The sequence below is a fragment of the Aquarana catesbeiana genome, linkage group LG05, assembly GCF_042186555.1.
Source record: "Aquarana catesbeiana isolate 2022-GZ linkage group LG05, ASM4218655v1, whole genome shotgun sequence".
Classification (NCBI taxonomy): Eukaryota; Metazoa; Chordata; class Amphibia; order Anura; family Ranidae; genus Aquarana; species Aquarana catesbeiana.
The window spans coordinates 57474911-57489465 of NC_133328.1; the positions used below are offsets into that span (position 1 = coordinate 57474911).

General features: G+C 43.1%; 1 protein-coding gene across 1 annotated transcript in view; it reads left to right on the plus strand.

Annotated features, from left to right (window-relative positions):
- The first annotated feature begins 1722 nt into the window (after positions 1 to 1722).
- Positions 1723 to 14555, plus strand: part of MSRB2 (methionine sulfoxide reductase B2) — a 47741-nt gene continuing 34908 nt past the window's right edge. Inside the window, exon 1 of the mRNA XM_073629767.1 lies at positions 1723 to 1961. Within this exon, the coding sequence (XP_073485868.1) occupies positions 1850 to 1961 (112 nt within the window). The 5' untranslated portion in view covers positions 1723 to 1849. The remainder of the gene's footprint in view (positions 1962 to 14555) is intronic.

Genomic DNA, 14555 nt, shown 5'->3' on the forward strand with positions numbered 1-14555 from the left:
GGGCACCCCGCAGGGATTGGCTTAGACCACATAAATATTCAGGCTGTAGATTTGTCTCTTCCAGAGGAAACAGTTGAACCTGCAGCCTGTGAAACCTAGAACAGCGCAAAGCAATCACAAACTGCTCCACTGATTACAGGGGAGCTAAAAATGTATCTATTTATTTTGGAAAGCCAATATGAGGAAAATATAGTGGTGAAAAAAAATAACACAAGGGTTTAGTGTATGATTTTTGTGCATAATAATACCTTTGCATATTGTCCTCCTTTTAGTGCCCATTCACACTTGAGCTCAATGTGTTTAGATGTTTTTTCGAGCGTTTGTAGAAGTGTTTTTGCATGCTTTTAATACTTGCAAATTTTTTAAAATTAGTTTTAGCCAAAGAAAAGCTGGCTACTAGACAAGAAATGTGCAAAAATTCACATTTTCCAAGTGTTTTTCTTGAACTCTATTGGGACCAAAACATGTGACCCAAAAGAAGCTCATGTACTTTTTCGAATGGCATGATTCAGGGTACGTTCACGCTGAACGCGGGTTTGAAATTGTGTGAGTTCAGCTGAACTCACACGATTTCAAACCTGCATTTCAATGAGAGTTTGGGGGCGATTTGAAAGACATTGAAACATTGAAATTTCCGCCGAAGTCGCCAAAACTAGTGCAGGAACTACTTTTGGAAATCGGTGCAAAACTGCAAAGTTGGTGTCACATTGATTGGGAGAGTGCTGTTGCCGGCAACAGACTGCGATTTGGCATGCAATTTGACATGTCAAATCGCATGTCAAATTGTGCCGATGTGAACAGGGGCTCGAGCGACATTACATCCTGGTGTGAATATGCACCCCTAGTGTCAAACTTGCTTCTGGTGAATCTTGAAATCGCTCAGTGAACAAGGCTATCCCTTAAAACTCCTATTTATTTTCTAAAGAGCTGTGCAAACTGCTGACACTATACCAACCCTGTATAACAATACCATTTTATGGCCCCCGTAACTGGGGGCATGGTAGGGTTGTACTCTTTGCCTATACACTTTGGCTGCTTTCACATTTTGCGTTTCTATGAGCGTTTCATGCGCATTTTTGGGTGTTTTTGCTTGTGTGCGTTTTTTGCTTTTTGATTTCAATGGGCTGCACTACATGCAGTAAAGTAGCTCATGTACCTTTTTAAAGTGCTGAACCTTGTGTGTTTTTTTTTTTTTTAGCCAAGCGTTTTGCTGCGTTTTGATACATGTTTTTCAGCGTGACAAACACGCGTCTTTTTTCCCACGTTTGGAGTGTCATTAACAATCAATAGCAAAAGCAAGCGTGACAGGCTTATTTTGCGCATTTCGTAAACACGTGCGAAATTGTGTGCTTTTACACGCGTTGAGTTGAGTGTGAATGTAGCCTTGGCTACATTCACACTCACATTGTCACTGGCCTGAATGGGATATATTACTTTGTATTATTGTTATTATTATTATTGTTGGTGTTATTATTATTGTTGTTGTTGTTGTACTAATTATTTTATTATTTGAGATGAGAATAAATTACAGCACAAATAATTAAAACAACACCAACAATAATAATAATAGCAATAATAAAAAGTAATATATCCCATTCAGGCCAGTAGCAATGTTGTAATCTGCACTAGAATATATTATCTCCAGACCAGACACTGACAGATAGCGGAGAAATGTGGAGAGGGGATCCTCTGTTTGCCCTTTAGCCCACATACTGGCCCATTGTAGGGATGACATCACAGGAGGGAGTGCCATCAGGGAGAGCTATGTTCAGCAGCAGACACACATCTGCTCCTGCAGCACACACCGCCTGTCACTCCATTGACTGCAGCTTCGCTGGGATTCTTCTTCATGGCAAGACTACTGAAAAGCTTCAGCATTCTTCTGATGAGACAGAGGGGGATGTCACCTGTCACCGGGAGCAGAGCCTGGAGCACAGCTAGGATGGTGCACTCAGATGCTGGTAAGCTGCAGACATTCAGCAACTGGTTTGTAGGGGCTTCCATCGGGAGGGGGGTGATTGCCTGGTTTACATCTACTAGACTATAATAGCCATGGGGCACATCAGATCCCCCACGTTGGTGGTAGATGACTGGGATGGATGATGCCGTCATATGAAATTGGATTGCATGTGCAGATCTTGCCCGGCCACTTCGGTTATGTTGATGAGGTGTCAAACATTCCCATCTGTCAGATTTGGTCATCACCACGAATCTCCAAATCTGCGGTCGTCTGCCCATGTATGTTCATCTAAAGCGTAAATTGAAGACACTTCTGTGCCATACAGACGTCCTAACAGGTTCTCTTTAATCAGTGACTAATGGCCCGTACACACGATCCGAAAATCGTACGGAAAATACCACTTTTGAAGCGATCTTACGATAATCTGATTGTTAGTGCACAGCTTTCGATAGCAAATCACGATATTATCTGATGGTGCAAGCAAGAAAATTTTCCTTGTACGATACCAGATCATGCGATTTTCGTTTAATCAGTTCTGTTGTTGTCTGAAAATACAATACAAGTACAATACATCACTTCCGATTTTTTATTCTGCCATATGAGAATTTTCGGAGTTTTAGTAACCTCTTCATTTTCGATATGAGATTAGCATGCAAAAAAAAACTGGATGATCATTCGTCTGATAATCTCATCGTGTGTACGAAGCATTAGAGTGAGTGAAGTTTAGGTTGTCGCCCTTCTACAGTCTATAATGATAATTAGGTAGTATGGGACTAGCCAGATGCATATAAGCCATTCAAGTAAGTCTGACATGGAAAAGATATACAGACTGACATTGCACACCTCCCCAAGTGAAAATGCTATTTGCTTGGTTGTCATGCTCTGGCTTCAGTAAATCATTGTCACTGATCCTGAACATACAGAACTTCTCTGACTTTCACTTGCTGCAGGCTTGTTCCCAAGCTGTGACTCAAAGCCAGATACAGCTAGGCAACTTGCATTTTCATAAGAAGGCCAGTAACGGTTTACCATCTCCTGCAGACATCTCCCACCATCAGAAATATTCCCATTCCCATTACCCAGCAAGAAGGAGATGACCCTATCAGTGTGCTGATTGTATTGATTGAGAATGGAATAACTGAGATCTGTTGCTGGAATTACCTTTATCATGGGGTATTTGTGGCACCGTCGCCGAGATTGTAAGTGCAGCCTAGACTACCAGGTGCCACGGCATTTCCTGCAAAATTAGTCTCATAGGTAGGAGAAGCTCATCAGAGAGAAGGTCCAATCAGGGCTGGGACAAGGGGTGGGTGAGAGGGAGGGCTGCCCCCTGGCGCGGTGGTATCATGTGAGGTGAGGGGGAGCACCGCATGAAGAGTTCCTACCTACAAGCTGACGGGAGTAGTGATGGCAGTTTCACTACTCCTGTCAGCTTAGCGCTGGAAGAGACAAGCCAGATCTGGAGAGGAGGAGAGAGCAGGGAGGAGGGATGGGTTGTGCTCTCTCTCCCCTCCAGCTCCGTCTCCTGCCACTGCAGCCCTCCTGGATCAGAACTGGCAGCCATATTACCACTGTGCAGTGTTTATCTTCCACATCTCCTTCCAGCAAAGAACATGGGTAGGGGACAGGTAAGCAAACATGGCACAGTGGCAATCTGACAGCCAGTGGTGTCTCTAGTGCGGTCCCCTGACACCCTCTACAGCCCCACTATAGTGCTTGAATTATTTTTGGAGGGGGGGGGATTTTTACTGACACATAATGTACATACATTTTGGGGAGGCACCGTTTGGCATCTTCCTCCTGGGAGCTAGATGACCTTGTCCCGGCAGTGTATCCAATAACTTCATGATTGTGATAACAAGGCTTAACCAGGTGCAACAAAGCTGGAAAAGTTCAGCCTCACAATTCATCTTTTGTGACTGCATGAGACTGATTATTAGACATGTGCACAACCAAAAAAATTCGTTTATTTTCGTTTTCGTTTCATTAGTTTATTATTTTTTTCGTTTTTCGGGTCATTCGTTATGATCGCGATTCGTAAATTCGTTCATTCGTAAATTCGTAAATGCGTTCATTTGTACATTCGTTCATTCGTAATTCGAACATTCGTTCATTCGTTCATTCGTACATTCGTACATTCGTAAATTCATACATTCGTAAAATCGTACATTTGTAAATTAGAAAATTCGGAAATTTGTAAATTCGAAGTTTGAAAATCCAAAAACCCGAAAATTCAAAAATCTGAAATAGTAACTAACTATTAAATTATAAGTATTGTAATTTCCTTTCAAACTTGACTGTCAGTGAATGTAACAAATACAAATTTAACCGAAGTTACGAATTATCCAAAACGAATGCTGCATCTAAACAAATGGAACGGAACAAATTAATAATAAATAATAATAATAAAACATTGTTATTATTATTATTGTTATTTATTATTATTAATTCATTACGTTCCATTCCGTTTTTTCGGATCATTCATAACTTCGGATAAATTTGTACGTGTTACGTTCACTAACAGCCAAATTTAAAAGGAAATTACAATACCTATAAATTAAAAGTTACTAGTAATTACTAATAGTTAAGTTATTATTAGTTAACTATTATTTCAGATTTCCGAATTTTCGAATTTACAAATTTACGAATTCACTAATTTACTAATGTACGAATGCACGAATGTACGAATGTATGAATGTAAGTTGCGAATGTACGAATGTTCGAATGCCCGAATTTACGAATGTCCAATTTTATCGAATTTACGAATATTCGGAAAAAATTCGTTAAACGGGTTTTCGTTATTTCGGATATTCCCGAATTAACGAATTTGTCGAAATTCGTTAAAAAACGAATTCGGAACGAAACGAATTGCACATGCCTACTGATTATTGTATTGGGTGATCCTGCACTACTACTGTAAAAGTCTACCCGTGTGTAGCCCATGTGGCAGAACACAGAGAGTTGACTTTATGACCACCAATGTAAGATGGGCATTCTTTCCTCTGATCACCAATGTAAGACGGGCATTCTTTCCTCTGATCACCAATGTAAGACGGGCATTCTTTCCACTGATTACCAATGTAAGAGGTCATTTCTGGCCCCCAATTAATAATTTTTGGCAGGCCTGGAAATTCTTTTAAGGTTTCCTCTGGGGTACAAATGTTGAGAAAAGCTGCTATAGATGTTAGAAAACTATTTTCTAACATGGCCTTTTTTGACCAGATTAGGCAACAGAGTTTGTAGGGTAGTGGCCATAGTCCAAAAATGATCAGAAAGATTAGAAGACCTAATATTCAGAGAAAGGCCAGCACACCAATTTAAAATCCAGTGTGACTGTTTACTGATGTCTAAGGATGAGCTCCGGCGTGTTCGCACAGCCAACGTGCAGAGCCCGCCAGGAAGTTGGCATTGCGCTGCGCTAATCACAGGCAGTGAGACATTTCCTGATCTCTGCAGCCGCATATCGGGACAATGTCTCACTGCCTGTGATTAGCGCAGCGCAATGCCAACTTCCTGGCGGGCTCTGCACGTGGGCTGTGTGAACACGCCGGAGCTCATCCTTACTGATGTCCCATATAAGCACAAAAATACCCACATTTCAAGGGTAGATGGACCTCCTTTATCAAGGTGACAGATAGATTAGAAAGCATTGTCTGATTATTCTTTGGCTCGGAACTATCTGCTTGTGGTTCATCCTAAATAGGAGCCCTTCAATCCCCGTACACACTACTTTATTTTTTTGGGTTAAACTAAAAAAAGAACTTGATAGCTCAGGTCGGTCGTTCTGATGTTAGTACAGCGATCTCCCCTGCTGTGCTTTTGTGTTCTGACAGAGGAACAGCCCCCCGCCAGAACACTCCGATCGGCGCTCTTGGCCATTGGGAGCTGGTCGGCAGGCCTTTTTTTTCGTTCATGACCCTTTCACAGAAGCCGGCCCTGCTGCCGTACACACGGTTTCTATTGAAACGGCCGATGCCGCCCAACATTCGGGCCGTGTGTACTGGGCTTTAGTCCCCACTGAGCTCACATCATGGGAAGTACTCATGAATGAACTCCAAATTAGGAACCAGCAGAGGTCTACAATCACCTCTATGTTAAAGGAAAAAACCTTGTTGTGGTCAGACTTTCATTAAAAAATTACAGTAGGTCTTAATTCTAAGTAATTGTTATTTTGCATACATATTCATATGGTCTTGCAGGAAAGCATACAATAGGCTAGCTAAACACCTACATTTTACCTGGTATAAGCCAGGTAAACAATCTGTTAAAGTGGTTGTAAACCCTAAAAAACAAAAAAAAAACAAAAACCTGCAAGACAAAGGTATAATGAGCCAGTATGCATAGCATACTAAGTGCTCATTGTGAATTACTTACCTGAGATTGAAGTCCCCGCAGTGGTCCTCGTTCACCGCTCCGGCGGTTGACATCGCTCCTGGGGTTTACTTCCGGGTATCACGGCTCCGGCGCTGTGATTGGCCAGAGTCGCGATAACATCACTCCGACGCATGTCTCCGGTAACGGCACAGTCTAACTGAAAGAACGGCACGTACTGCCATTGCTTCAGTTTGCTTAAGTGCGGATGGCGTCAGCACATGCAAATACGGGGGATATCTCTTAAACCGTGCAGGTTTAGGAGATATCCAGTGTAGCTACAGTTAAGCCTAATTTAGGGCGGCACAGTGGTGTAGTGGGCGGCACAGTGGTGTAGTGGGTAGCACGCTCACCTAGCCGTAAAAAGGGTCACTGGTTCAAATCCCAACCACAACACTACCTGTCTGGAGTTTGCATGTTCTCCCTGTGCCTGCGTGGGTTTCCTCCGGGTACTCCGGTTTTCTCCCACACTCCAAAGACATGCTGGTAAGTTAATTGGCTCCTGTCCAAAATTGGCTCTAGTATATGAATGTGAGATGGGGACCTTGGATTGTGGGCTCCTTGAGAGTAGGGACTGATGTGAGTGTGCGATGTATGTGTGGAGCACTGTGTAAATTGACAGCTCTATATGGGTACCTTAAATAAATAATATATAATAGAGGAGTATCTTAATGAGATACAATGTACAGGGATAGGGACAATTGTAGCCATGCACCCACACTCACTCTGGATGGACTGGTGTCTTTATTCAACCTTACTAACCATGTAATTATAGGCTTGCCTGTAAACCCTTTACAACCACTTTAAACAGCTGAGCTCAGACTGGGAGAGGGAGAAGCAATCATTTGTGCTGCAGTGCTCATATACTAACCTGCTGTCAAAAAGTAAAGAGCAGACAGATGACCTCATCTGCTGATTCTACCTTAGGGCTCATTTGCTCTTACAACAGCGGTGCATCACTTTTCACAGAGCAGTACTGGAGGGTCTGACAGGCATTCAGGAGGTGATACTGCTGCTTCCTGGCTTGTTTGTTTTTTTTGGGGACTTATGAATAGGAATACTGTGGTGCAACCGCGAACCTAGTGTTTGGCACGCAGTTGCGGCATGCCCTTATTCAGATGAATGGGTTGCATTCAGTAGTGATACTCCCTGTTGAACACAACAAGAGGTACAAATTTTGCTTTAGCGTGACAACTTCATCTGGCTGCCATGTTATATTTTAAGGTGGGAAGTCAGGGGGCAATAAACCCCCTTTTTTTACCGCCCCCTGACTGCAAGCATAAATTAGCCCTTACTGTCTATTTACAGGCTGGGGGTAGGAACAAGATCCCATTGTATTACTTACTGGTAGTTCTGAAAACTGTGGACTCCAGGCTGGCTGTGCTGTGTGGCAGAGCTGTGCAAATCCCAGGATTGAATGGACAGAAGTACAGACTCTGTTATGTGTAGGGGGGTGAATAAGGTCCAGGAAGGCAGTATTTTTAATATGAACCCAAAAATCAAGAACACGGGGACATGACCTCAAACTAGTAGGAGGAAAGTTCAAAACTAATCTTAGAAATCATTATTTTACTGAAAGGGTAGTTGACGCTTGGAATAGACTTCCAGCACAGTCATGCAACAGGTTCACACTGCTGCGGGTTAGAAATTGTGAGGGTTCAGCTGAACTTGCATGATTTCAACCCGGCAATGCAGTCCGACTTCGGGGGGGGGCGATTTGACAGACATCTGTGCGGGTTCATGCATAGATGTCTATACAAATCGCCCCTCCCCCCCCCCCAAGTGCAGGAACTGGACAAACATCTTCGTCCGAGGAACGATCGTACGATTTTCTGATAGTGTGTACACAATTTTCGACAGCCGATTCCAACCTTCCGAACGAAAATTTCTGAAGGGCCAAACTCCCCAAAAAAATTTGTACCAGAACAGACCGAAAGATTTTGATTCAAAGTGTATCGTTTTTGTACGATTTTCATACGAGAAAAATCATAAAAGAAAGACTGCGGATGATCAGAAACAATAAACACCAAAAAAAGCCTTTGTCATACGAGAAACTGTACATTATTTCTTTCCTCAGTTCTGACTTTCTGTGAAACGATGAGGAAAATCAGACGATCGTTCACCCAATTTTCTTATAGTGTGTACCCCACCTAAAGCGGACCTCCACCCCAAAGGGGAAGCTCCACTTGTTTGCTTCCTCCCCCCCTCCGCTGCCACATTTGGCACCTTTTGGAGGGGAAGGGAGAGTGGGTACCTGATTTGACAGGTACCCATCCCCACTTCCCGGAAGTTCAGCTTCCCGCCAGGCCATTCACAAAGCGCAGTGCACTTTGCACATGCGCAGTAGGGAACCGGCTGTGAAACCGCGAAGCTTCACTGCCAGTTTCCCTTGAAAGGAAACCGGGAGCCGATTGAAAGATCTGGTGTGTGTGTGGGGGGTGGGGGGGGGCACATCGCTGGATTCCTGGATACAGACAAGAAAAAAGGTTAATAAAAATACAAAAACATATATAAATTTAAAAAAAAATAGGAAGACTTGTTAGACAACTTGTTTTTTTTTCTGCTGTTGCTTTTCAATGTTTGTGTGTGTATATATATATATATATACATATATATATATATATATATATATATATATACATATATATATATATATACATATATATACATATATATATATATATATATATATATAGTAAAACCTTGGTTTGCAAGCATAATTTGTGTATATTTATTTATTATATGCATTTCATGTGTTTAGCTTTTTACTTTGAGTTCAGCATTAGAGCCAGAGGGATGTGTGCTTCACTGACAATCATTATAAATACTTATTTGCAATTTGTATTCACACTGATCACCTTGTGCCTGCCATCTGAATTGTCTAGAGGTGGCTGATAAATTCCGTATTCTGTACGGCGAAGGAGAATTTATTAGCGCTGCAGAGAAGTCTTCCTAGAGAGAGGAGGCTATGTGAGGATGAATGCTTCATATACATGGACTGGAAATTTCCACTGCCTTCCAAGCACCATCTGTGGCTATTTCCAGAGAATTACATTCAGGAGGAAATGAACCCAGAAGCCCAGTGCTTGTAATTAACTGACTTCATGGATGAAGGGGTATCTGCTCTACACATAGCACTGGGGTCTCACTACAAGCCAACGATGAATAATGTTATATATTGATTCCAATGGGTTTTATTGATTGCAGGCTTGCAAAATTCAGTCTGCTGCTGTCTATATCAATCAAGGTAATGATCTGAATTTTATGTCTGATAGTTCGATAACACTAGGCATTCATGCAAGGAAGCCAATGCCTGCTGGGCTGTTTTTTCTGACGTGGAAAACAGAAGTGATTGGGAAAGGTTTGTTTGGTTCCCCAAGAACGCTCGTTCAGGGTTGTCAGGTGTAATGCCTGGTACACATTGTACATTTTTATTTTTTTTTCAACCCAGCGGTCTGAACACAAAAAAAAAAATTGACAAGCTCGCTGTTCTAACCATGCGATATTAGTACAGCAATCCTCCCACTGTGTTATTGTGTTCTTACAGGGAGATCCCCCCCCGCCCCTTCCCGCCAGAAAATGCACAGGTCAGCGCTCACCACCAGTGGCTGCAAGCACTGATCGGATGGCGATTTTCCAGCATGCTTGTTCAACAGAAGCCAGTCATGAGACCTGTACACATGGGCCAAATGTTGGCCGGTTTCTGCTGTACTTATTTTGGCCGATATTTGAACCATGTGAATGGGGCTTTACTCTATACACTAGCCCTTCTCAACCAGGGTTCCTAGGGGTTTCTTGAGTTGTAACTGATTAAAAGAGAAGGTGTTTTTTTGTTTTAAATCATACTTACCTAGTTTGATGCAGCATCGTTCCATTGCTGAATTTATCCCCCGCCAGCTCTAAGACGAAGAACTGAGCGATCAAAGGTGTCCGTTTATGAAACTGTAAACAGCAGTGATCCAAAAGGATAGGCGCTGATCACAGTCCATAAACAGTTTATGAAACAGATATGATCGGGAGAGAACATGTTCCCCCGCCGATGATCTCCACACACTGAGAATCTTCATTGACTGACACAGAAACAGCCAGTTTATGAAGCTACGATCTCAGCTATTCACTGGCGATCTGTTTCAGAATTCACATTCCCCGATTCACCAGCTCAGAGGTGGAGAATTGGGGAGCGAAGAGAGAATCCCGGGGAAAGGAGGAAGATTTTTGACTTCCTCCTTCCAGACCCCCCAAGACAGTAACCATGTCCCCCTGCCATGTCTATCTATCTATCTATCTATCTATCTATCTATCTATCTATCTATCTATCTATCTATCTATCTATCTATCTATATACACACAGTGGGGAAAAAAAGTGTTTAGTCAGCCACCAATTGTGCAAGTTCTCCCACTTAAAAAGATGAGAGAGGCCTGTAATTGTCATCATAGGTATACCTCAACTATGAGAGACAAAATGTGGAAACAAATCCAGACAATCAATAGATAGAGAAAATCACATTGTCTGATTTTTGAAAGAATTTATTTGTAAATTATAGTGGAAAATAAGTATTTGGTCACCTACAAACAAGCAAGATTTCTGGCTCTCACAGACCTGTATTTTCTTCTTTGAGAGGCTCCTCTGTCCTCCACTCATTACCTGTATTAATGGCACCTGTTTGAACTTGTTATCAGTATAAAAGACACCTGTCCACAACCTCAAACAGTCACATTCCAAACTCCACTATGGTGAAGACCAAAGAGCTGTCAAAGGACACCAGAAACAAAAATGTAGACCTGCACCTGGCTGGGAAGACTGAATCTGCAATAGGCAAGCAGCTTGGTGTGAAGAAATCAACTGTGGGAGCAATAATTAGAAAATGGAAGACATACAAGACCACTGATAATCTCCCTCGATCTGGGGCTCCACGCAAGATCTCACCCCGTGGGGTCAAAATGATCACAAGAACGGTGAGCAAAAATCCCAGAACCACACAGGGGGACCTAGTGAATGACCTGCAGAGAGCTGGGCTCAACCTAACAAAGGCTACCATTAGTAACACACTATGCCGCCAGGGGCTCAGATTCTGGAGTTGTCAGACATGTCCCCCTGCTTAAGTCAGTACATGTCCGGCCCTTCTGAGGTTTGCTAGAGAGCATTTGGATGATCCAGAAGAGGATTGGGAGAATGTCATATGGTCAGATGAAACCAAAGTAGAACTGTTTGGTAGAAACACAACTCGTCGTGTTCGGTGAAGAGAGAATGCTGAGTTGCAACCAAAGAACACCATACCTACTGTGAAGCATGGGGGTGGCAACATCATGCTATGGGGCTGTTTCTCTGCAAAGGGAACAGGACGACTGATCTGTGTACATGAAAGAATGAATGGGGCCATGTATCCTGAGATTTTGAATGCAAACCTCCTCCCGTCAGCAAGGGCATTGAAGATGAAACGTGGCTGGGTCTTTCAGCATGACAATGATCCCAAACACACCACCCGGGCAACGAAGTGACCTAGCCAGTCTCCAGATCTCAACCTCATAGAAAACCTTTGGAGGGAGTTGAAAGTCCGTGTTGCCCAACGACAGCCCCAAAACATCACTGCTCTAGAGGAGATCTGCATGGAGGAATGGGCCAACATACCAGCAACAGTGTGTGACAACCTTGTGAAGACTTACAGAAAACGTTTGACCTCTGTCATTGCCAACAAAAGATATATAACAAAGTATTGAGATAAACTTTTGATATTGACCAAATACTTATTTTCTACCATAGTTTGCAAATAAATTCTTTCAAAAATCAGACACTTTTTTTTTTACCTTTTTTTTTTTTTGTCCCACTGTGTAATATATATATATATATATATATATATATATATATATATATATATATATATATATATATATATATATATATATATATATATTGGTGTAGGGGGGCAAATATTTTAATAATAGGTGGGTTGTCTCCTCCGGGAATGTCCGTGTAGTGAGCAGTGATAATTTATCACTGCTTAATAAATTGACACCTCTGTGTTTCAGTGAATTTCTGGTACTGTAATTTCGTAAAGTCTCATGAGATTCCAGTATCAGGGGGGGTCGTTCTCCAGTGTTCGAAGCGCTGGTAGATCGTTTCACTCCTCCAAAGCAGAAGCGATATACACCATAAACTGGCATTCAGAGGAGAAAGATCGGAGAATGGAGCAAAAAAATGTTCAATGGACATCAAAGACCTTTGATCGCTCAGTTCTCAGAGCTCCGTGTACAGAGAGCTGGTGACTCTTTATTCTGCCCCCCTCCACGCTCATTGGAGTGCTGGACTGTGGAGATAGCAGGAGCTGCTTGCTCAGGCTCTCACCGGCTCACTGAAAGACTGTGATGTCAGCCGACAGTGGGCTTCAGCCCGCTGTCTGCTGGAAATGGGTCACAGGAGTGCAGAACGGAATTCACTCCTGTGATGTACAGGAGAAGTACTGCCAAACAAGCTTTGGCTGTACTTCTTCTTTAACTTCCCATCTGATGGTGCCTGCATAGTTCTGGAACCAATACCACTTGGCAGAGCTGGCAGCATGACACCAATAATGTAGCAATGAATTAGATGTCTGTAAAGGGTGGCATTCTGATGATTAGAGATGAGCTCAGGCATGTTCTGACGCTCTTCTGAATTGATGTGGCCAAATCCACTTGGAAGCTGTTACCTGTGTAGCATTACCCCCGAAAGAACTGCTATAGATTAGAAAGATTCTTTCCTCAACAGACCAGAGGCAACCAGGCACACAACAACAACAGTTCATTCACTCTGGCTCATTGATCAGTCTAAGGTTCATCTTTTTAAAGTTTATTTGCTAGTAGAACATGGGAGGGGATTTGGGGTAATGCAGGACACGCCAAAATGGAACATATTGCTAGCAGAGGACACTTCTTGCTTTAGCAGCTGTAGGACTAGTATAGGCAGACTGGAACAGTCCACAGTTCACGGCTGGGGACCATGAAGTAGTATGAGCACAGGTAAAGGCTTTACTCATTGGATCCTGAGTCTATAGGTGCAGCCTTTTGCAAAGTAGTCCAGTATTCAGTACATAGGACTCCAGGGGTTGTCAACCTCTCTCCTCTAAGCACACAGAACCATCCCCACAGGTAGAAAAGACAATCTCCTCTGGGATCCAGACTGTTTAAAAACACCCCAGATAGACCCTACTGAATATTCACACTGAATATTCTCACCCCAAGTTTCTAGAAACTACTTCTAGAGACAGAGGAAAGTAATCAAACTCTCAATCCGTGAAGCTTTGAGCAGACAAAACCAAACAATCACTGCTCCTGTGATTACAGCAGAAGCCAAAACTAAATTTACCTAGCAGCCTAACTAGGAGGGTGCTACACCTGTAATGGGCCAATCACCTGGAGCTGAGGCATTCCTCGCCATGCAATCCAACGTATACATGCTCCTTGTATATGTGTGGCAGAGAATGCCCCCACCACAGAGGTGTGGCCCATCACAAATTACATCTTCTTAGTGGGTTCAGCCGTGTAGGTTCAGAAGAGCATCAGAACGTTCCCAAATTCATCCCTACTGACCGCCATTGTAAGTCCCCCTTCACACAGGCAGCCAGGGGTTAGTAAAAGCACACGGTTGAGCCACCACCCCCGACTGCCAACCTAAGCAAGGGCATGGAGCTGCTCAAGGCAGTACTGCTGGTAAGCAAGCGTACAAAGCCACACCAAAACCGCTCTGCAATCATGTGTAATGAATGCGGGTGTGGCATGGTGACGCCAGGCTTCCTACTAACCAACAACCACTATTTTTTCCCATTGCACCCTGATGAACTGGTTTTATTAAGGGTTCTTCAAGACCTTTCGTCTGGGGTAAAAAGTCTGCTACAGACACTGGATTATGGCCAACATACATTCATATATGTGTGTAGTGGTAAAGGCTTTTGCAGATTTACTCCACTGGCAATCTGGTAAATCCCAACCTACAGTTCACCTGGCAGGGCTGACTAGTCCATCCAGAAGTGAGTTAGGATCTTCTTGACTAAGGATGAGCTCCGACGTGTTTGCACACTACACGTGCAGAGCCCGCCAGGAAGTCGGCGCTGCGCTAATCACAGGCAGTGAGACATTTACCCGATGTGCGGCTGCAGAGATCGGGAAATGTCTCACTGCCTGTTGACTAGAGATGAGCTTGGGCGTCCTCTGATCACATTTCTAATCTGAGCTGTGGGTTCGTTCCGTTCAC